The 26,145-nt window shown below is 28.9% G+C and overlaps 1 protein-coding gene across 4 annotated transcripts in view; it reads right to left on the reverse strand.

The window, feature by feature from the left end:
* The window catches only part of LOC142327854 (putative cytochrome P450 304a1), a 61,760-nt gene that overhangs the window by 28,593 nt on the left and 7,022 nt on the right, over positions 1-26,145 (reverse strand). For 2 of the 4 annotated variants that reach the window (XM_075371202.1, XM_075371206.1), the window contains exons 1-4: positions 10,158-10,293; positions 7,864-8,112; positions 2,652-2,809; positions 76-339 (exon numbers count right to left, since the gene is read on the reverse strand). In XM_075371202.1, the coding sequence (XP_075227317.1) occupies positions 76-339; positions 2,652-2,809; positions 7,864-8,112; positions 10,158-10,248 (762 nt within the window). In that variant the 5' untranslated portion in view covers positions 10,249-10,293. Of the gene's footprint in view, positions 1-75; positions 340-2,651; positions 2,810-7,863; positions 8,113-10,157; positions 10,294-26,145 lie in introns of those variants that run through there. The other 2 variants (XM_075371203.1, XM_075371204.1) reach the window with 2 other exon arrangements.

The raw sequence follows: 26,145 nt of genomic DNA on the forward strand, positions 1-26,145 counted from the left end.
CTGGGTATTGTTATTATTTCAATTTATGTTTTTATTTGTTTTATGATGAAAGATTTATATCAGAATTTACATTACCTGAACAAATGTTTTTGCATAACGTGTTGCAAACTTTGTTACTGTGTAACCTATTGGTCCTGGTGCAAAATAACGCATCCATGGTGTCATATTTATAACACCTGTTGTTGTATCAATTTTTTTATTTTGTTTAACCATGTTGTCTGCAAACTCATAAGCTTCTTTAAATGGCTTCCGATCACCAGAAAATATATATACTGCCATATTTGCATACATTGCATAAAATGACTCTGGCAGTTTAACATATCCATTCTTAGAAAAAGGCTGAAAAGTATTATTAAAAAAAAAATTAATCATGCCTTAATAGTGTTCATTATTCACATTTAAAAAAAATATTAATTATTATTATTAACATTTTAACATTCTTATACAAAGTTATATCAAGTTTGTATACAATTCTATGAACTAAAAGATTCAATTGAATAATTAACGTAATTATCATAATGCTTCCATGATATTGTTAATTGTATTATTGTTCTAACATTAACTGCAATTTATAATCATGTGTACCTTAAACATTTTAGTGTTTTATGAATTTGTAATTTTTTTTTTTGAAAATTCAAAAATTTATTTTTTGCCCCACATTGATTAGGTTAACAGAAGAATAAATTTACATAAAATCTATAGTTTTTTTCCAGGTAATTAAGTTCACTCCTGTTGTTTTTTCAGACCTTTTTCAGAGACCTTAATGTAATAGCCATTTTAATATGACTGAAGCTCGATTATATTAAGTACTGTATTTATTATAAAAGTAGGGCAGTAGAGACAGAAAAAGATACTATGTTAAAAAAGACTGACCGAAGGGAGAAGCACTCATAGTCAGGCGGAAAAATGTTATTTGTCAAGCTCTTGTGAATCCAAAGAATATGTATCTTCCAATGTTACACATAAAACTTAGTTTGATGAAAAATTTTGTCACAGTAATGAATTGTATTGGCCAGTGTTTCTTATACCTTAGAACAAGTATCCTGGGATAATTGAGGTAATAATTAAAGAAGGAATATTTGGTAGATCACAGATATGTAACCTAATGAAAGATTCAGACTTTGAGAGGAATTTGAGTAAATCTAAGAAAGCACGTGGATATTAGGTATTATTTAAAAATATTGTTAAATAATTCCTGAGAAAAAAGAAAGCTGAGAATTAATTAATTGGGAAGTGAATTTCTTGAAGACTATAAAAGCTTTCATGTAATGAGTCTCTAAAAATATTCATGTTATATTACATTCAAACTTTTTTCATCTAATCTTGATGATGTATGTTCAGCCTGGTGAATACATTCTCCAGGATATATGTGATGGAAATATACTGACTAGTATAATAGAGCCTGATGTGATTCCCAATTTCTGCTGGAGACTGAAAAGTAACATTCCAGAGAGACTGAACGCAGGAGAAAACGAAAGAAAAAGAGATATAGGTAAAATAATACACTATAGGCTAATACACTATAATACACTATTATATATAATTCATTAAAAGGTCAGGTTTTTTACATCTGTGATACTACAAAACCCAGCCCTCCTCAATTTTGGTTTGAATATTTGAAATCAGTAAACTGTGATGTAAGTATTTTACAAAGTAAAAATCCTGGTTAAAGGAGCCCAGCTCTAGGCTAACTTTCCTCATCTATTCATCCTATCCAGATCCATGGGAATTATCAGCTCCTGTGCTGACTCGTATATAAATCCAACCTGGTATTTAGCAGCCAGGTTTCAATCACTTAATGAGGCTCCTAGAGAGTGACTGGTTCACTCCCTTCTCCTTCAGAAATAAAAAAAAAATTAAAATTCCCTTCTTTCAAACTAGGTTATCATACAAAACAGTTTTTCAGCTAATGAAAAAGAATTCTTTAAATATTTTACTGCTGTTTTAACAAACTATCTAATGGTTTAAAAGATCTAACCACTTCATTTATATTTAACTTATAAGAATTTCTTTTTCAATAACATTGCTCTAATGAAAAATTTTAAATTTAATATGTTAAACATCAAAATTTAGCTAATTAAATAAAAATTAATTTCTTACATACTCTTTCACACATGTCTTCAAGATCGTTCAGTTAATGTCTTACAGATTAGTATTTTATTATACACTGTTTTTATTTATTTATTAGCTTGTATAATTTGCTCACCATTTCATATAATTATTATTTTTATGTATTAATACATCTCTCTCTTTTTACATAAGAACTTATACTTTTATATAATACTAATTTAAACTTTTAATATGGCTTTCCTTGATACTGTCAAGAAAATTCTAGAATAGTTGCTTTATTTACCAGCAAAATAACACATACATATATTTTTGATGTTATGTACATGGGCTAATATACTGATCTCAATAAATTTATTTATTTATATTAGTTATCTAACATGCAACTAAATGTAATGATCCTTAGTCTGCAAACTGACTCACTTATATTAATCACCAGTTAATCAAAATAATTTAATTAATTGTGTAAGTTTACTTTAATTGAGGTTTTGGTTCTTGAGAACTGTAATAACATATTATGAAGAAGTTGACTCTTTGTATTATCATTATAGAATTTAAATAATTTATTCAGCATCAATACTTACTTTGTTTCCATTTTTAAAAATTTCAATTAAGTCCTTAATTTCTTCTTCAAGTACCTGTTCTAAAACATCTGAACGTCTTCCAAAACCAAAATCACGCATATTTCTTAACATAAATCTTCTCTGTTCTAGCCATTTATCACCTTCAGTAAATATAATACCTGTTGGTAGAAATTTTGTTCTTTAGAGATTATTAGGTTTTAGTATTTTTAGAATAATAAAATTTAATTTGAATTTATAATTTTGATGTTTTTCTGAATTTTATTGTGTCTCTATTATGCTCATGCTGGTATATAAAAACACAAAATAACACCAAATTAGACATTGCTAAAATAGGTAAACATTGCATTTGTTTAGCAAATATTTACTCAGGGGATGGAAGATTTGAAGATGAATTACGTATGAGAGTGTAGAAGGTAGGTGAAGTTTTCTACAATAACATAAATTTAATTTAGTTAAGGTTCTACTCCTGTACAAGAAAGTACAATACAAGGATTCCCAAGATTTCTTTCATCTTTTCTTTAGAGAAAAAAATGAAAGAAATTTTTAGAATTCTAATGTTATTCTGCTATGGAAATTATTTAAATCAAATGCATATTCCTCTAGAAAACATAAATTTTAGGTCACCTTCTACCCTAACATAAAGTTTATTAGTTAAGTTGGCATAATATTGCTCTTAATGAAGTTTGCGTGTCAAAAACTGAAAAATAACCATTCAAAGATAAGAGAACTATCTCCAAATCAGCTTTGTAGACAAAATAATTTTTCATTACTTAAACAAGAATTAGAGAAAAACAAACTGTAATTCATTTGCCTTTTATTAAAAGTAATTTAAAATAATTGATCATCACTAAACATCTTTTATTCACATGCCAAATTTTGTTTCAAGGGAAATAATAAGGATAAAAATTCAGTTAGATGGCTTCTACTTAAAACGTTGTAAACTCACATACTAATTTCATAAGATATTCAGGCCATACATTATGCATGCTAAAGGATTATGCATGCTAGTGTGATTGGTCAGGGTTAAAACCCTGGTATGGGATCACATCATGAAATTGGATTTCTTCAATGTTTGGTATGCATTCTTAAAATACTTCATAGACAAGCTGAAATTCTATGATATAAGATTAAAATTTTCAGAAGAATTAGTAAAGATATTGATTCTGTTATAATACTACAGAAATGAGAGTTTGAACAACTTGGAAAGGTGTTGAGTCATCAACAATGAAATTAGTTACAAAAATACAAATTTCAAGGAAATTAGGAAGGTAGATTAATAGTGGCCTGGATATGAAAGAACCTTATGCTGTCTCCGTCTTAATGAAAAATGATTTAGTCTGCTTTTTATAACACAAATTGTCTGGATCACTTATTGTTTTGTTTTATAAACTTTTGTTTTTAATTTTTTTTTCAAAATATTGAGCTGTAAGTGTACTCTTCTTTTGTATGATTTTTTAAGTCTCTTGTTGAAAAAAAAAAATTAAAGTCTGATAAAATTTTAAGAATTTTCATTATTCAAACAAAAAACAATGGAGTTTTCAAGTATTCTTTGCAGCTGCAAGTTATATCTATGTGTGCATAGTCTTTGGTTATGCCATAATTATAATAGTTATAACTTTTTTTTTTAAACTGACTACCACCCTATATTCAGAAAGATGTTCTTAAAACAACACATCTGATATATATTAAATCACTGGTATACAGCTGGTTTTTTTAATGAAGTTAATGAAAAAAATGAACATTCTGATCAATGAAAAAAAGTATTAATGTCACTTTAAATATGTCATACTACAGTCCACCCATTTACCAATTGATCTACCAGAGAATAAACTAAACTCATCATTGCAAAATCATCTTTTCAACAGCTGATTTTCAAAGTCGTCGAAGGTTCTGAGAATCAAATCCTAGTAAGAGTTAGTTGCTTTTATATGGATTTGAATACTATACAGTGGATATTGGTGTACTTTGGTGGTTGGAGTTCAATTAACCACACATCTCAGGAATGGTCATACATATCATCCTTATATCATTGGGCCACATGCTTATTGTTGACTAGTTACACAAGATTGCAACATTACACATTAAGAAACAAATAATAATGTCACCTTTCAGAGAAAAAAGATGTCTCCCAAATCAGCTGATTTGGAAGTTGAGAGTTCCACTGTTCAAGTCCTAGTAAAGTCAGTTATTTTTACACGCATTTGAATAACATATCGTGGATACCGGTGTACTTTGATGGTTGGATTTCAATTAACCACACATCTCAGGAATGGTCTAACTGAGACTGTACAAGACTACACTTCATTTATACTCATACATATCATCCTCTTTAGTATTATCTGAACGGTAATTACTGGAGGCCAAACAGAAAAAAGAAAGGTCAGGTGAATAAGGCGGTTGGTCTAACTGGGATGTTATACTTGGCTAGAAACATCTTGACAAACAATGCCAACAGTGTGAGCTGATACGTTGTCCTGATGAATAACCCATAACGTGTTCTTCCACTATTCGGGTCACTTTTTTCTTAATTTTTCACAGACTTTAGCAAGGACCTTGAATGACGAGTTAACCGACGGTCAGATCGTATCATTTACCAATTTTTTAAATATTTTTACGCGTTTTTGACATAGAAGGGCAACCCGGGCGATCATCATCCTTAAAGTCTTCTTGGCCATTTTGGAACCGCTTAAACCACTCAAAACCCGCGCACGTGATAAAAATTCATTGCTATATACTTTTTCTAATTAAAAATAAGTTTCAGTAGCGGGTTCCGAAGTTTCACATGAAATTTCACGAAAATTCTTTTCTCTAATAAAACACTTATCAATTTTTCAGCAAAACAAAAAAACAAACGTCAAAAAACTTAAACAAACGTTAAATGTTTGTTTACGTTATGTTTGTTAACGTTAAATGTAAACAAACGTTAATGATCTTTACACAATCAAATTTGAATGAAATTAATCAATCTAAAGATCTTTATATTCGTAATAAAGTTATTGTTGTTCATATTTAGATAACGTATTACATGTAGATTTATAAATTTCATAATTGCATTGTGATTAAAAAAAAAAACATCTAGTTGAAAAAAAAAAAAGTTTTCTTAAATAAGTACTTTTTTTGCTTACCTGGACCGAGTACTTAGAACCGACATGAAAACACATCGAATATAAATAAGGTGAACAATTGTAATGATCACATGGTATTGCTGTTAACATTCATTACGTAAAAGATAATATACAACTTATGTAATAAAATTTTCACTCCGCGTTTTACGTAGCTAGTCTAGCCGAATGGATTAAGGCGTCGAGCAATCGCATCCCGTAGTCAACTGGTTCGAAAATAAACCAGTTGTATACGTACCGGTAGTAATTTTAGTTGTTTCGTCTTTATTATCACCTCATAAAAAGCCCAGGCTGGAATTCCAGCGTCGGCTTTATTATTGTAAAATTCAATTAATTCTTTTGATTCTTTTCTTTATTATGATACCACGCTTTAAATTGTTTGCCACCATTTTGGCATAATTTTGTAGTGTTAAAAAACCCGTATTTGTATAATACGCTTAAAATCCGTGAAAATACCATATGAATAGTTGTTACCTTTTATTTGTTCCTAACATACATCGATTTATGTTACTGCGCATGAGTAGAAAAACTAATTTACATTAAGTAGAGATTAAAGATCAATGCTATTGTAATATTTATCTAACTAATATATAAAAAAAATAACTAATTGTGAATGATTAATAGCTGCTATAGGAAATCCCCTGACGTCATAGACAGTCTATAATTATAGTATGTTAATACTATAAAATACATTTATAACAAACTATAAATTGTGATGTAGAAACTGTTTGATCGATAAATTTACTATATTTTGGGCTTTATATGAAATTATTTTAGTCTCGCAAATCTGAAGAAACATATACAATAAAGAATCAGATGTTTGCACCCCGCTTTCGCTGAAAGTAATGATGACCGATTTATGCAGAACCTCATCATAGTTTTTCTTAAATTTATAAGATGAAGGGGTAGATTTATTGAAAAATTGATAATGAAAAGTAGGTTTGAGATGAATTGACATATGCGAATTTCGCTCGCGCTAGTATCTCGAGAACGGTTGGACGTAGATGCATGGGACTAGGACCTGACGTTCCGGGTGAATGCAAACTACCCTCCGGCCTTTCAGAATCGTGTTAAAAATGGCCTAGGACGCACCGTTTTCGAGATACGCCCTTTCTTTATTTAATGAAAGATATGTCTGAGAAATCCCGTTTCTTATGTAAAATATATATAAAATAATATCAGCTGTCAATAATTAGCTATCACAACCATAAAAAATTAAAAATCCACAACACTAGCTTTCTCTGAAAGTAATGCAGAACATCATTATAAATTTACAGCATTAACTGAAGAGCTGTTAGATTATAAAAACCAACAATGATTTTGAAGTTTGAACAGTAAATAATGATCATTGTATACATTAAATAATTATCAATGATATAATACTCGTATTGCTGAAAGTAATGACGACCTACATCATCATCATAAATTTAAAATTAATCATGCTGTTTGCAGTTAAAACATATGTTTTACTCTGAATTTTTCAGTAAATCAACTGTTTCAACATGTAAATTTAACGTGAACACACACTCATCATTGAAAGTAGCCGTTTTTTTTTTGTATTTGAATAAACCCGTGAAAAGAGACATTCAGGTAGTCATTTGATTGTTGGTTATTTGTAGTAATTTTGAAGGCATCTCAAACCCGTGTTTTTACTATGTATTTTGCAGTAAATTCACTCTTTCATCTTATAAATTTAACTAGAAAAATATATTCATTTTGAAAACATGACCACATATTCAAGCATCAAAGAATCATTACTTTCATAGAAAGCAAAATATGATGCTGGTAACTGAACATAATAACTACTCAAATGAAGCACATCTATTTAAATTAAAACCACAATTTTTATTTGTTTAAAGTGAAATGTTGAAAACAAAACAAAAAATTGCTTTTATTCATTCTATAATTACAGTTTAGTTTAAAAAGTGGTAAGTTATGGAAAAGTACTACAAAAAGGTACTTCAAAACTTACTACTGTTCCACATAAAGTTTGTGTTAAAGTAAACTGTTTTTAATTGCTTGAAAATATATTTTTTATTGTTTAATATGAATTATTTAAAGCTGTAGATTCTATAATTATTTTTACTTACCTAACAAATCTCCATCAGACCGAAATCTTGGCACGAATGCATCTACTCTTCCTTGAAATTCTGGGCGGAGTAATACATCTCTTACACTTTCGAAATCACAAGCAATAACTGTTGCAAAACTTCCCAAATATGTTCCAACTACATTAGTGTTATATCGTTTTGCCATTTCATGTATTGCTTTGTATGGAAATCGAAAATTTTCTAATAGTATTTGATAGTAACCTCCCCATATTGGCCATGATGGTGGACCTTAAATTCAAATTAAAAAAATATTTTTTTAGTACAGCTTTTTAGTTTGTCTACATTTTTAATGCATTGAAAATTATATAAGTGCTAAGTGCTATATGAAATCTGTATTGTAAAAGTACTCTATTGTAATCTGTAGTTAATTTAAATTTAATTGGTTACATTCTATTTTCGTAAATAGAAAAATTTATGTTTTTTCTTTAAATTTAATTATGTGAAATAAAGTGGCTTGGAAGTTTAAATAAATAAAACAGTTGTAATTTAGTGTAATAAAAGAATTATTATGATTTTAAAAAAACTATTAAATAGCCAAATATGAACTTTTACTATCTCAATACAACATACGTATCATTGGTTTGATTTTTATCCCTTCTTTAAAGAATTATTAAAGATCTAAGACCCTTATTAATTAATTATAATGACCTTAAGAGTAAGTACATAAGGAAAAGAACTGGATACTGGTGCTTTGACAACATATCTATCAGAATTAAGTCTATAATTTATATTATTTTTATATCTAAATTTTGGAAACCTTACATAAATAAATAAATGATTTAATTTTATTATGCTCATTGGTCGTAAATAGATTATGTTAAAAGATAAATTATATTATAACCATTGCTTATGATTAATTTCTTATACAGATTTGATTAAAGCTGGTACTGTTGTTCTGTATAGGAAAACATTTACTACCAAAAGTAGTACAAGGTAGGATAGTAATGAGCTTGCTCACAGATTTTTTTTTACAGAGTTAAGAAAAGACTGTCTACACAAAATATTTAAATTACACAAGATTAAATTTTATTTTATATATACATATATATAGATTGAGTAGTGTAAATCCTAGAAATCACTTAAGCTAGGCTGTAACTTGCTTTACACCTTATAGTTTCATATTAAAGATATTTATTTTCCATAGACATTTTAAAATATTATTTTTTTTATTTTATTTTATTTTACCTTGTGCAAAATTAAATATATGTCTGTAGTTCATTTTTCACTGTTAGTTTTTTTTTTGAAGTGCACATATCACTTGCATCGTAGGTCTTTGTATATTAATATTATAGTATTATTATTAATATTATACTTTAGTGATGGAATGTGGTTAAACTCTCATTACTGTTTTTACAGAGAAAGAAAGCAAAACTAATGCGTTTTACTCATTATATTATTAAGACAATAAACACATTTTTGCAAGGAAGACAGACAGATCAAGATGTATTTTTAATTAACAAATTTTAATGTTTAGTTATTCAGTTTTTTCTTAACATTATTTATTTTGTCCTGGGTTCAAATCCCGGTCAGGCATGGCATTTCCACACACACTACTAATTATTCATCTCATTCCTCTGAAGCAACACCTAACAGTGGTCCCGGAGGTTAAAGAAGAAAGAAAAACATTATTTATTCTGATTTGTAACACATATTTTCCTAGTGAATCTTTAATATTACAAAGCTATATTTGACACTGTCAGCTATCACTAGCACATTATTGTATCAATATTTTTTATTTTGTACATTCAAATAAACTTACAAATATACTAAAACCTTAATACAGAAAAACTTAACATTTATACTAAAATACATTTTTTATGTAATTATCAGAATAATAATTATAAATAAACAATGTTTTAAAATTCAGTTTTCAATATTATAAAGAAATAAAGATATAGATATTTTTTTTAAATTAAACATATATATTTAAAAAATATGGTCATACTATGTTAATGTTAAAAATTGTATGTTTTGTAAAATAAACAATTTTTTAAAAGAATATTTTTATTTAAAGTGCATTTATAAAATATTTTTTTTTTTTATATATCAAAATAATGTTGATCTTAAGTGACAATAGTCAAAGTGTGGGATTGCACATCATTACTAATGCTATCAATAAGAATGTACAAATTTATTTTTTACCAAATTGCAGTTTTATTCTTTTGTTGTTTGTTGAAACATTAAGGCTATTTATAATAATGATTGAGGAAAATTTAAAAGAACATGTTTACAAGTTATCAACAGTATTTTTATAAAATTATTAATTTTCTTACCTGGTGGAAAATTCTTTGGTTTGAATAATATATTCATATAAATATACACTGCTAGTAGTATAAAAAATAAAAACATTAGGATAGAAAACATTATCTAGTAGTTAAGTTGTCTGTTGTTTCAGCCGGTAAACTTGTCTGTTAATGAATAGATTTTCTTTAGAAACTTTTTATTTATTTTTCTTATCATTTGTTGAATGTTGACATGATGTGTGACCTTTGAATCTTCTATTGTCTTCCATTCATGTCAGTTTGAATTAAAACTCTTCTTTTTCAATAATTTTTATTATTCATCTTCTTTCTTGCTTTACGATCTCTATATACAAAATGTAATATCAAACTGTAGATGATTTCTCTACAGATTATAAATTTAATTTTAAATGTATATTTACAGAGTAAATTGCACTACATCCTTTGCAAACAACCAAGATATTGGATTTGGACATATGAAAGATAGCAATTATTACATAGCTGTAATTACAGCTGCTAACAAACTGTAATTTCATGTTTGACATTATATTGGTCTTTAAAAATCTTCATCTAAAAACGCATAAGTAGATTTAATTATTTGTATAATTACCATATTGCCACTATTAGGCACCATACATTATGTTTATATCTTTATAATTGATAAATATTCTTGTTATTTTCATTATTTGCTTTACTTGTCATTCTCATCCTTTGATATGTTGCAATAATTAGCAATAGTAATAGTTTAATAGTAATGGTATAGATAATAGTAGTTTTTTAAGCAGCTGACACAACTTATATTGTAAAATGGTTATATCAAATTTATTTCTGGAAAAGAAAAATCACATACATACACGAGCTGTTTTCATGATTAATTTATCACAGTACATAAACAAAATAGGGTTCAAAATATACAAATAATATATATATATATATATATATAGATGTTTCTTCGTTTGTCACGAATGCGATCCTCGGTACTTACGTATTAACGCCACCACAGCTAACCAACTTAACCTACGCTCGCTAACCTTGACTAATTAACAGAAGTGTTTTGATTATTTAAATAATAAATAATTGCAATAATTACTGAATTTATTACATAAATACTCAAAAATTAACGGTGTTAATTTGTCAAGGTTAGCGAGCATAGGTTAAGTTTGGTTAAATTATATTTATAAAATAAATAAATATAAATAACCATTTATTAAAATTAATAACGAGACTGTTAATTTTCCACCGAAATCCGATTGACTACTTTGTTTTTAAATAAAGCTGAAGCTGCGGTGACGTTAATACGTAAGTACCCGTTCCTCTACCATTCATCCGATCTGATGCAATTTTGGTGAGTTGTGTGCACGCCCGCGAAGGTTTCTGAATTAGTTTGGACCCGCTAGGTAGCGCTGGGGTTGTGATACTTCGAAAAATTGTATTTATGGTTCGAATTTGGTTCATATTCAATTATAGTTTAGTTACGTGAAAAAAATATTTTTGTAAAAAAAGGGACTCGCTAGGTGGCGACGGTGTCGTTATATTAACGAAACAAAAAAGAAATGTACAAACAGACGTTCTTCTATATATATATAAAAGGCAATGTTCGTATGTGTGTCGCTATAGACTAAAAAACTACTGGGCCGATTTACGCTAGGGAAAATCGGTAAAGGGAAAAAGAGGGAAAGGAAACAATTTTAAAGTAAAAAGAGAGAAAGGAAAATAGGGAAAAAGTAAAAGGTTAAACTTTGTGAAGTTCCGTAATCTCCATTTGTTCAATGTTTTATCATATATATATATATATATATATATATATATATATATATATATATATATTACATAATATGAATCTTAAAAAGAATACATTAATCATTTTAAGATTCATATTGTTACTCTGTACTTATTTATATTTAAATTATATTAAATTATACTTATATTTTAAATTCTACTAACAAAAACCACTTTTTTCCTGTTTTTAGTCTTCGGGAATCACCGTCAGGTATTATCTTCAGAGGATGAATGAAGATGATATGTATATATGTATTAGTGTAAGTGAAGTGTAGCCTTGTGCAGTCTCAGTCAACCATTTCGGAGATGTATGGTTAATTGAAACCCAACCACTAAAGAACACCGGTATCCACGATCTAGTATTCAAATCCGTGTAAAAGTACACGGAAAAAGTGGTTACTTTATCCTGGTAAAGGCAGTTGCCTTTACTAGGATTTGAACGTTGGAACTCTGGATTCGTAAATCTTCGTAAATCAGCTGATTTACGAAGACGCGTTCACCACTAGACCAACCTGGTGGGTTAACAAAAATATAATATCGAGACATTTCTCTACTATCCTGTAAGTACTATTAAAGTACTATCCTGCGATAGAACTTTCGCAGGATCCCGCATCCTCAAACACAACTGAATTCAATCTATTAAACTTCACATTAAAATAAAAACATTAAAAATTAACAGTATACTCTATCATTAAAATAAAACTTCATTATGTTATGTGCAACATGGGCGTGGTTTAATTTCATCATTTATTGGTTTTTCTTCAAATAGCACTACATAAATTTTATAATTAAATGTTTTCTTATAAGGGATTATAAAAGGGGTTATTAATCTTTACTTTAAGTAATAATGCTACATTTGGTACCAGCTGCTGAAATAAAGCCAGAACCTCTAAAAACAATCTGTAGAAACCGATTTCTAAAATTGTTAACTAAATTTGCTATTTAAAATCTACTTCTGAAATTGTTTTCAGTTTGTATTTCTTAATCTACTTGATCGATTTAAAGTACATATAATAAAGTCATTAATATGATTTTATTATTAAAACCCATTATATTATCTAACCCAGTGATTCACAAACTGTGCGCCGCGGCGCCTCGGGGAGCCGCAGTCTCTTCACACGGGCGCCGCGAAATATTGTAAAAGCTTCATGATTAATTAAATCAAGACATTTATAATTAGCTTTATTAATTTAATGTTAATAAAGTAAAAAAAAAAAATAATAAAGATACACGAATTTTATTTATTTTTATCTCTTACTTACGAGTAATCATACTTTTACTTTGGGTAGGGCGCCGTGGAAAACTTTTAATTGTAAAAGGGCGCCGCGACTCGGAAAAGTTTGGGAACCACTGATCTAACCCATTATTATAAAACCCATCAGTTGTTCAAAATAAAGGTCTGTCAAGGATGAGGCCAGAAATATTATGCAATTCTTTGAAGGCTTTTTTTCTTTATCAGATATAATTTATATTATCCTTCTTAATTCCGTTTACAAATTTTTTCATTAGTCCTAGTTTGATATGGACAGGGGGTAGAAATATTTTTTTGGGTTCAACTAAGGGCTCATGAATAATATTTTTCCCATTAAGGGTTTTTAAAATATTTTTCGCGATAAGTGTCTCGGTTATTCCACTGTTTGGTAACATAATGTTTATCCCTATCTCCGCTGTCTCATTCGCAAAAAAAAACATGTACTTGGTTAGGCATGCCTAACAAAATAACTATAACTTTCAAATCACCACACATGTTTCAGCTACGTTTTTTATAATTTATTTTTTCAAGAACGTCTTACATGACATCATAGGTCTCTTTCAAATTAATACCTTAAACGATTGGTATCAAGAATATTTGTTGTGTAGTAGAATCACTTACACTATACTTGGATGAATCTATGAAAAGTCACCATTCCTCAGGTTTATGAACTTGACTTAAGTGCAACATATGCTCGTCAATATTTCAGCAATAAACCAAATTATTTTCATCAATAAAGTACTGAGAAAGTTCTTTTTGTTGGCTACAAAAGCCCAAAATTTTTGTACTTTTTTGAAGTAAATTTCAACCTTTCATCTTAACAGTTCAGCTTGATTTTTTGATAAATTTAAATCCCTAACCAAGTCATTTAATTCACCTTTTGATGTAAGATGTGGCTTATTGGAAGATAATTCAAAATCAGAATCATTGTTGTCTTCTTCAGTACTGCCTGACTCTTCATCACTGCTTTTGAAACATACATTCACAGATGGTTCAGGAACTGGAATAATTTCACTGTGAGGTACGGCCTGATTGCAGATTGTAATGAAGGATATTTTAGAGTATTAGATTTTTTTTATAAATTCCAGACACACTTATTAAACAAAAGTAGCAATTGGTTACATGATCCTTTGGTTCATGCCAAACCATAGGTAAACCAAATGTCAAAGCCTTCCGTGTACCTTTCAGCCATCCTCTTAAATATACAGAGCAATTAGTGCATATTATATGAGGAGCCCACATCTTATCCTGATCACCAATTTTACACTGAAAGTACAAATAATATGCTTTTTTAATTAAAGGTGTAACGTTTTTTCTATTTGATTTTACGGTGAACTCACCACGTACATAACAAAAGGCATCCACATCATTTACATAATTTTGAGGCATTGTAAAACTGCACTGTTAACAAACTTAGGGCAGCAATAAGACTGAACAAAATTAATTCATTCCTAAATCCAGTAATTAATACAAACAAAACAGCTGTGTTTTCAGCTACATTTTTTGACCTCCACAGACACGATTAATCTTGTCCATGAACGCCCACTCTTCAGTATTAGCTATGATGTCATAATATGTGACTATACAATTTAATTTTTTGTCTAGTATTGTTTATTTATTGCTCACAAATTATGTTAATAAAGTTAAACAATAAAACAATGAACTAACAAAATACAATATAGAAGCTTAAAATGCTAACTATACACTAAAAAATGAAAAAAAATCCTATAATTAAAATTTAAAAATTTTTCAAAAATGGTGGGTGATAAAAAGATTCTGAGTTCATACTTGTTTTCAGTATCAAAAAACAGATTAAAATTATGTATGGCATGTTAAGAAACAAAAATTATGTTTATCAGTGTAATTAAACATGTATTTCCATATAGCTGTGTATATTTTATTTATGTCAACAGAAATACGTTTTATTTTAAGTTTACAAAAATTGATATTAAGTTATAATGCAGTTTTATAAGAAACTACAATGTAAATGATAAAAACAGAAATATTATTTCTTGATAACCTTCATTTAATTGGAGCCTTCTGATAATCCCTGGGCTGGGAAAATTCTGGTGGTAAAGATTGGAAACTTTCCAAAAATGCAAATTACAAAGCTTCACTTAGGAAAAAAAAGTAGCTTAGTCTGTTTAAGAGTAAATTTAAGACAAATTGATGAAAGTATAATACTTAGGAAAGCAACTTTATTAAATCTTTATTTTCAAAAATTGTTCGGTGGTAAATTATTATTTCACACTGTATTTCCAATAATATTATTTTTTTTATATAAAAAGGTTTTCTTTTCTAATGGATTTTTTAAAGTTGATATCACTGACTTTGCTACAGTATTCGTGAATTTATTAATGAGAAATGTTTCATGTTTTAAGAGGTCAAGACTGATGCACCAATTATTTTTATAGAATTAAAAAATTAATTTTGTACTACATGGTTCACTGAAATATGGTTGATCTGGATAAAACATTAATATTAGTTAAATTAAATTAACTTTAGCTTTTTTCTGATTATTATTGTTATTTATTAGTAATAATTTTGTCATAAATTAGTTTTATGACATAAATGAAAAATTCTACAAAATAAAAATATTTATGTTTAATAAAAACATTAAATTTTAATTACAAATTTTAACAATAAAATCAAATCACTTACATCACCATACAATTATGATAAATTCGGCATTTTTCAAGAAGAGTTCATTAAAGGAGATTCCAAAATAAAGTCATTTTATTGCCTAATTTTACTCACAGGAATTATAATAGCTAATTCTAATAGAATGTGGTTTATTTAATAAATATTAATAGAAAAAATTAAACTAAAATATGAATTTTTTTTTAAGTTGACTGCTTGCCCAATCTCAAGGATAGATTTATATCTAAAACCATTCTATAATTTAAAAAAAAAACATTGGTTAAAGAATCATTCAGTTGACCCAGCAGTTCTCAGGTCTAAAATGAACATTAGTATAAACATATACACAGCTATTCTAATTTATATATTCTTTTTGCATCATGGGTTAGGTTCCTGATGAAACCTGTTCAATCATCAAATATCTCAATCTGGTACTACTTGTTCTTCCTGGATCTCTCCTTCCTTTGAGTCAATAATGTGTTCATTGGTAATCGTTCATTATCCATTGCTCTGTAAATGTTTTAACTATCTGTCATGATAATGAGTTCAAACCTCAGTGTTGCTTGTAATTTGCATTCATTCTGAATTATTCTCATCTCTAAGCTAATTCATTCATTGTAAATGATTGATTCCTGAATTACCCTTAACTGATCTCATGAACCACATGTCTGCAGCTTCTACTGATCCCCTCTGCTTTCTGTTTACAACCCACCTCTCTGCCTTATTGTAGTGTAGGGCATCAATTATCTTAAATAATTTATGTGGGTCTGTCGTTAACCTCATAGATTCTTGTTCTGCATATATTATTGAGCTTACTCCTTTTTGTCTTCAGTCATTTGACTGGTTTGATGCAGCTCTCCAAGATTCCCTATCTAGTGCTAGTCGTTTCATTTCAGTATACCCTCTACATCCTACATCCCTAACAATTTGTTTTACATATTCCAAATGTGGCCTGCCTACACAATTTTTTCCTTCTACCTGTCCTTCCAATATTAAAGCGACTATTCCAGGATGCCTTAGTATGTGGCCTATAAGTCTGTCTCTTCTTTTAACTATATTTTTCCAAATGCTTCTTTCTTCATCTATTTGCCGCAATACCTCTTCATTTGTCACTTTATCCACCCATCTGATTTTTAACATTCTCCTATTTCAAAAGCTTCTAATCTTTTCTTCTCAGATACTCCGATCATCCAAGTTTCACTTCCATATAAAGCTACATTCCAAACAAATACTTTCAAAAATCTTTTCCTGACGTTCAAATTAATTTTTGACGCAGTAATGCAGTAAAATAGTACTTACTAAAAATAATAATAATAATTTATTCATAAAGTATGTTGGTTTGTGTTTCTTTAATCTTCCTTCTACTATTAATCTGAGGCCTAAAATTGTTTCCCTTGTCCCTATAATTTTCCTGAAACCAAATTGGTCTTCCCCTAACACTTCTTCCACTCTCCTCTCAATTCTTCTGTATAGAATTCTAGTTAAGATTTTTGATGCATGACTAGTTAAACTAATTGTTCTGTATTCTTCACATTTATCTGCCCCTGCTTTCTTTGGTATCATGACTATAACACTTTTTTTGAAGTTTGACGGAAATTCCCCTTTTTCATAAATATTGCACACCAGTTTGTATAATTTATCAATCGCTTCCTCACCTGCACTGCGCAGTAATTCTACAGGTATTCCGCCTATTCCAGGAGCCTTTCTGCCATTTAAATCTTTTAAAGCTCTCTTAAATTCAGATCTCTGTAATGTTTCTCCCATTTCATCCTCCTCAACTTCCTCTTCTTCCTCACCATTTTCTAATTATATTTAACACCATTTTCCAATGGTGTTATACCATAACACCATTTTCTAATTAATTTCCTCCGTATAATATATATCACCCATATATCGACTTTACCTTTCGTATTATATATTGGTGTACCATCTTTGTTTAACACATTATTAAATTTTAATTTATGTACCCCAAAATTTTCCTTAACTTTCCTGTATGCTCCGTCTATTTTACCAATGTTCATTTCTCTTTCCACTTCTGAACACTTTTCTTTAATCCACTCTTCTTTCGCCAGTTTGCACTTCCTGTTTATAGCATTTCTTAATTGCCTATAGTTCCTTTTACTTTCTTCATCACTAGCATTCTTATATTTTCTACGTTCATCCATCAGCTGCAATATATCGTCTGAAACCCAAGGTTTTCTACCAGTTCTCTTTATTCCGCCTAAGTTTGCTTCTGCTGATTTAAGAATTTCCTTTTTAACATTCTCCCATTCTTCTTCTACATTTTCTACCTTATCTTTTTTACTCAGACCTCTTGCGATGTCCTCCTCAAAAATCTTTTTTACCTCCTCTTCCTCAAGCTTCTCTAAATTCCACCGATTCATCACCTTTTATTCAGGTTTTTAAACCCCAATCTACATTTCATTATCACCAAATTATGGTCGCTATCAAAGTCTGCTCCAGGGTAAGTTTTGCAGTCTACGAGTTGATTTGTAAATCTTTGCTTAACCATGATATAATGTATCTGATACCTTGCAGTATCTCCTGGCTTTTTCCAAGTGTATATTCTTCTATTATGATTTTTAAATTGGTTGTTGGCAATTACTAAATTATACTTCGTGCAAAACTCTCTAAGTCGGTCCCCTCTTTCATTCCTTTTGCCCAGCCCGTATTCACCCACTATATTTCCTTCCTTGCCTTTTCCAATGCTTGCCTTCCAATCTCCAACTATTATTAAATTTTCATCTCCTTTAACGTGTTTAATTGCTTCATCATTCTCTTCGTATACACACTCTACCTCATCATCATCATCATGGGCGCTTGTAGGCATATAGATGTTAACAATCGTTGTTGGTTTTGATTTTATCCTTATTATAATGATTCTATCGCTATGCGTTTTGAAATACTCTACTCTCTTCCCTATCTTCTTGTTCATTATGAAACCTACTCCTGCCTGCCCATTATTTGAAGTTGAGTTAATTATTCTAAAATCACCTGACTAAAAGTCGCCTTCCTCTTCCCACCAAACCTCACTAATTCCTACATCCACATTTATCCTATCAATTTCCCTTTTTAAATTTTCTAGCCTACCAACCTTTTTTAAACTTCTAACATTCCACGCTCCGACTTGTAGAATGTTATTTTTTAATTTTCTGGTGACCCCTTCCTTAGTAGTCCCCACCCGGAGATCCGAACGGGGGACTAGTTTACCTCCGGAATATTTTACCAAGGAAGGCGCCTGCCTCCATCATTGCTATATGAAAATGCAGAGCCAGATTTTCTTGAAAAAAAGCAGCTGTAGTTTTCCATTGCTTTCAGCTGCGCAGTACTCAAGGACTGAGTGATGTTGATATGGCCGTTTGTCATTCTGACTCACGCCCCTAACAACTACTGAAAGAGCTGCTGCCCTCTTTCAGGAATCATTCCTTAGTCTGGCTCTCAACAGACACCTCTCCGATATGGTTGCACCTTCGGTCCAGCTACTCTGTATCCCTGAGCACTCAAGTCCCGTCACCAACGGCAAGGTCTCATGATTCATAGAGGAGGAGCTTACTTACATTTTTAATTAAACCCATCTCCCTATCTATTTATACATACAGATAACAGATTTTCCTTCCTCAATATTACCCGATTAGAATCAGTCATGATTCAAGACTACACTTGGAGGCATTAAATTCTAAATTCAAAAGAATTATATTTTTAAATTTATCGGTTTTATGACATTTTTCTATTTTTTGTGTTTTTGCATAAATGTTCAATGTCATATCTAGTAATATGTACAAATTGTTTAGTTGCCAATTATAGAGGTTTGTTTCTTTTCTATTTGGAGTTATTGTTCAGCTTCTTTCATCTTTTGAGACAAATTTATTGAATGTGAATTTTATTATAATTTTATTCTTCTTAATTATGAAAGCTAAGAATGTCTTTTTCATCTTTTATACATGGAAACTATTATTCTTTTGAAATAATCCTGAAATTTTGTTTAATGTTTATTTTAAAATGTCTTCCTTATGTATATGTTCCAAAAAGCAGTTTTATCACCCACTTACAAAAGGAGGGTAACATGTGATAATTTTCCTTGCTTATGGCACTGAAAAATGATTGTACAGATTTTTTATGAATAATATATCAAAATACTTACCTTAATCCTGCAAAAAATGTGGGAGAATGTGATGCTGTGTATCATTGCCCAGCATCAATGAAGTTGAAAAGAAAGGTTTAGAATTCATAAATTTTTTGAAATATTCTAACAACAAATATACAGAATATTCCTTGTTCATATTCCCTTATAAATATTTCATATACTATTTTTGTTGATATGTTGAAGTGAGTAGTTACAATCAACTGCACTATCAGATTTAAAACAAAAAAAAATTATACCTTATTTGTCTACTTACTTATTTTAGTTAAGATTATACTGTGTTAAACAGAATATTAATACAATATTAAAATATTTATGTGGGTGTAATTCTGAAACCACAAGACTAATGCAAATGATAATCATTGTGTATTATATTAGTGACTTCATTTCTTTCCTTAGTGACATAAATCATGCAGGTTTTCAACCCTCCAAATTTTATCCAATTTTAAATTTATTTTAATTATTGAATATTTGGCATTTATCTTATCTATTGTTGATAAACCATTAAGACAGTTGTAACAAAAGTATGTAAGTAAATGAGTATTTTATTTTTAGACAATTAATAATAAGATACCAAAAATTGGGTCCTATATTATTATCACAGAACTCTACCAGACTTTAAAACATTTTATGAATTTAAAAATATTTTGACGGTGATACATAATTCTTAAAAAATGTCTAAAAAAGTATTTTTTTGTTTTTGTATTTTCTTTGTTTTTATACTTGTTAGAAGAATTATAATAAGGAATTAAAAGGAAAATTTGTGACCACAGTAACAATTCAATGAAATAAATAAAAATGTTATTACTAGACAATTACTCTACTAAAATTGATAAAAAAGAAATAATGCTTTGTGTGAATTATTAGTAATAACTAAAAAAAATTCAGTTTTAAAATAAATAGATTAAACTTAATAAATGGTTGTGGTTTTTGTAGTCCTGCTGTAGTTTGATAACTTCTTTTTGTTTTATCCCTTCTTCTCTGGATAATTATAGTGGGAAGTGGAATTCGTCAGGTTTTCACTGAGAAGGGAGTTCTCAAGTATCCCAAGTTTATGAATTCCTGTTTCATAAACTGTCATAAGTGAAACCTTCTAGTATGTAAGCTCAACATATGGGTTTATTGAGGAACGGTTTACTATTATTAGAGTTACACAAAAAAATCAAAATGCCTGAGATGACTTCTCTTTACACATTTTTTATCTTTCATTATTTTATCTTTTATTACGTATGATTAATACATTTAAAAACAAATGTTTCAAAAAGGAGCTAATCATGCACAAGTTAAATACTTATTTAAAAATAAAATAACATTGTTATAATACTGTTTGGAGAGTATATATCCTTTTCAGAAGGTGACAATGCAAGGAGAAAAAGATTTTAACAATACTCAAACCAAAAACTTTGTGCGGGTGAGGAATCGATCTTTATGTAACAAACTAAAATAACATTTTGAAGTTATTTGTAATTATAATTTTTTGACATCCATAGACATTTAACAAAAGGCAATTTTATCAGAACTACTAAACTTAATTATTGAAAGAAAAGAAAATCATTTTTTTCTATAATATTACTATTCATTATTGGCAAGAAATTCAGTGTTAAAAATAAATATATTGTTTCATTTTGACTGTTAATAGCTGTTGTCAAGTCATGGGTAAGAGTATAAACTACACCTCCCTAAACCTTATGATTTAGTGCAACACTTTACTTTTCTCGGGGAGTATCATTTTGAAAATTAAAGGATATCCAATTAAGGATTAAATTCTTATGGTTGGTCACATTTAATTAACTGATTTCAGTTTATGCTTTTGGAATTTATCAGACTTCTGATGACCATAACAATCAATGTTACTTAATAAAATAGATGGCTGAAAAAACAGAATATATTTAATCAAAATGTTCTAACAAATTCAAATTACCCCTGTATTTTCTAAAATTCATTATTAAATTAGCTGTTGCTGTTTATTAGAAATATTTCTATTTTTAAGTTAGTTAACTAACAATAATTTTTTTAAGTCTTTTCCTCCTTTTTTTAGTGATACATTCAAATTTCTGAGAATAAAGTGAAGGATTTGCAATCTATATATATAAAACTCCCTTCAACTAAAATCAAAAGGCTTAATTATTGATTTTCTGTGTTTTCTGTTTCCAAATCTCTCTTCCATAAGGAACTTTACTTTATACAGATATTTTAAAATATATCTTTCTAATTCTAATCTGTTTTTTATATTAATAGGATTTTTGTTTACTCCTACCATATTTAACATTTTCTCTGATTCACTTGAGTATTTAATTTCTATAAAAATTCAGCTGTTTAGCACAATACATTAACTGGCTCATTTATTTTACTTGCTCGAATGAATAAAACTGCATAAGTTCTTATCTGGTGTTCTCTTTGAAAAATTATCTTATTTGTTCATTAACATTAGAGAGTTGTTGATTACTTCTGGTTATTTCAATTTCTAATTACATACCAGGTTAAATCTAGAGATTTACTACTATCACCTGTCCAGATGAGCAGTTCACTTTATCAAGCTAACTTCCATTCATAAAAAAATTAGTAAAATACCACTTCAATTATTTAATTAGTAACCAGTAAAGGAGTTAATAGAATATTTAACATTAACTGCTTGAATGAAACAAGGGTATCAAAAATAGCGATTCACACAAAATAGCTAAAAGATTTCTGCATGCTGCATGACCCAACATAGGTGACACAGGATTGAGCCTTTATTTGATTACTTCAAATGAGATATTTACAATCATTCCCCATAGCCCACCAGTGGACAAATTCACATGGTACTACTGACTGACTACCACCCTCTTCACAAAAATACAGGTTTAATTGTCTGTACAGTTCTTTGAGACTAATGAGGAACTCATGGATGGGTTAATAAAGCTAGTTATCCTGAAAATATAGATCCGTGGTTTAAAATGTAATCTGTAACTATTGTTTCTGTCCTGTAATTTATATATATTTACACCTTTTTTTTAAGTGGTCTTTACCAATTATGATGCTATTGTGGCAAAAATTTAAATTATGACTAAATCGTTTATTTAAAAAATTTTTTAAGAAACTTAAAGGAATAATTTTTTTTTAAATTTCTTACTTCCTATTTAACACAGAATTCTTGCCTGAAACTAAATTATAAAATATTTTATTAATTGTTTTTTTATTTGATTTTGTATTCATTGCTTTGTTTTTCATCCTTTATGATATAATTTCTATGATTTGGTCTAAAGGCCTTCTAAGATTTATCTACATATTTGAAATATTTTTTTATTATTATAAATAATTTTTTAATTACTACAACTTAAATTTCATGTTTATGTCATTTCCTTTTTATTAGTGATTAATCTTTATCATATGTTAATCAAGTTTGTTTTTCAGGTGATTTTTTTTCCTGAACTTTTAATAACTTATTTTGTAGTCTCTCAATTAAATTTTTCAAACTTCTATTTTTATACAAGATGATGGTATTATAAGGAATATTTTACTGTGTCTACATTAAAATTTTTCAATATAGGCCCAATGAAATGAGGATGATGTGCATGGCACATAAATAAATTTTGTTATTTAAAAATTTATTTTAGAGAGTAAATCTAAATATATACATCATTCAATTCTGTTATTGATTTTTTTTAAACAATGAAAATGCAATTGCGTAGTTATATGAATAGATAACCACATAAATGTTATAATTAACATCAGGATAAGACCAGATATTATTACTTGTTAAGTCATTAAAAGTTATGTTACATTAATTGCATTTAATTAAACTAGAATCTCTTTGATGTAATGCAAAATGTTTAAAAAAATACTGAATAATAGCATCATAATGTTAATTAGTTTTATTATCAAGGTTTCAAACAACTGGAACTACTTATTTATTAATTTATTGGGGCCATTAGTATGCTCTCATAGGATGCTTTATCTATCTTTCAGATTGTGAAACTGCTCTATATATATATATATATATATAAACTATAACATAAAAATTGAATAAAATATATAACATATAAATCTTTCTTTGAATAGAAAAAACAAGGAATAAAATATTGTATAATTTATTTTCAAGTAAGAATTCTATGTTATTATAACGGGAAGTAAGAAATTAAAAAAAAAAACAATTATTTTTTAAGTTTCTTAAAAAATCCTTTTTTTTGCCACAATAACATCATAATTGGTAAAGACCACTCAAAATTGCAGAAAAAAAGTGTAAACTATATATATACACCATATATAAATATATATATATATATATATATATATAGTAATGTTTTTTTAAAAATAGTCATGGTAAAGGACCAAAATAATATTCTTAAATTTTAGTAAAGACTACTCAAGGTTTCCTTAAAAAAAAATATTTCATTTGTGTCTCTTACTATCAGGTACATTAAAGAGCTATTAATATTTTTCTCTGATCTCCTCCAATTGAAAAGGTTAATACAAATGTACCTTTTTGATCAACAGGAAAATATTTACTCAGAGCTTTAGTTCTGGAGGTTAAAGAAAAATTTTTCAACTACAAAATTGTATGTATAATCACATAAGCCCAATCAGCGACGAGAAGATCCCAGGAGAACAAGCTGGATTCTGAAGATCTAGGAAATATATTGACCAAGTTAATGCTCTAACAACCCACATAGAGGATGGATTCCAGACAGGAGAAAACAATCACCACATTTATGAACTTCTCCTCTGCATATGATACAGTATGGTGGACAGAAATGTTGACTAAATTCCTGAAGATGATGCTCTATAAGACTGTATACAAGCTACTGAACAAATTTGATTAGTAATCATAAATTCAAAGTATGCTTCAGCAATAAGAAAGAAAGTAAAATGCAAATGCTGAATAATGATCTACCTCATGTGGTCTACTTTCTCCGTTACTCTTGAACCTGTACATGTCAGACCTACCAAAAACAGAAGCTCGTAAGTTCACACATGAAGAAGACATAGCTTATGCAACTTAGTATAACAAGATCCCAGTTATAGAGAAGGTGCTACAAAATGATTTGGAAACAATAACTAAGTACTTCGTTAAGTAAAGGCTATAAATGAACAACACTTAAGATGGTCGTATCTTGTTTTCATCTCACCAGCCAATTAATGAAAACAAAACTGCACGTTAGAATCACAGCAAGATACTCAAGCATGAGGACATTCAAAATATCTAGGAGTCACATTAGATCGACCTCTGACCTACTGCAGGCATATAGAAAACATGGCCACCTTAATCCGAACAGAACAAATATCATTCAAAGGTTGGCAGAAACAACGTAGGGAGCACATACAGCAACGCTGCGCATCTCAACCTTTGCTTCAGTTTTTTCGGTGATGGAATACACAGCTGCCATGTGGATCAACAGCACACACTGAAACGACAGATGCTGAACCAAACTCCATCGATGCATCTGTGTCGAAAGGAAGCTCTGGTCATAAAAAAGGAAAGAATATGTTATGAATATGGAATTACCAATACACATGTTCATGAAAGACTAAAGTCAAGGAAACCAGCATATAAAACTTCGATGGGTATCATATCACAGAACAAATATAATGAAGAGAAAAATAGTTAGATAATACTAATTCCTGCTTTTGTTATCACGTATTACATTCTGTGTAGTTAAAACAAAGCCAAGATTTATGATCAGTTTGCTCATTATGAGAATTTCTAAAAATTATTTTTTTTCTAAATTTATTCATACATAATTTACTACACTAAAGTTGTCCATACTTGAAATTTGTTTAAGCAGGAGGTAGTATCTAATTTTATTCTATTTTTCAAAGTAGATTCATTCGCAAATTTATCTATTTTTTTTTTTAAACCCAAATCTGTTGCACATTTTTGAAAACAGTGTAAAAACTGATATTCCAAACCTACCTGTCCGATCTGTAATATAATTCAACAGTGTCTGTTCCTGAATGACTAGGATATTTCTGATACTGCTGATTGTATTATTACGGTTGTTTGAAAATATAATTTAAATATTGTCAAAACGGTCTAAATGAAAATAGACCACATCACTCATAATCGAGCAATTTTGTAATTGTGCATCAATAACTTAATTAATGAATTAAGAAGGAACGTTTGGCTGAAAATAAGCGCATTGCATCAAAATGCATTGCAATGAAATTCAGAGTAAATCCAATTGACTACTTCGTCATCGGGTTAAAATTCAAGCTCGTTGACGATTTTC

This window comes from Lycorma delicatula, chromosome 7 (assembly GCF_047948215.1).
Source record: "Lycorma delicatula isolate Av1 chromosome 7, ASM4794821v1, whole genome shotgun sequence".
Taxonomy (NCBI): domain Eukaryota; kingdom Metazoa; phylum Arthropoda; class Insecta; order Hemiptera; family Fulgoridae; genus Lycorma; species Lycorma delicatula.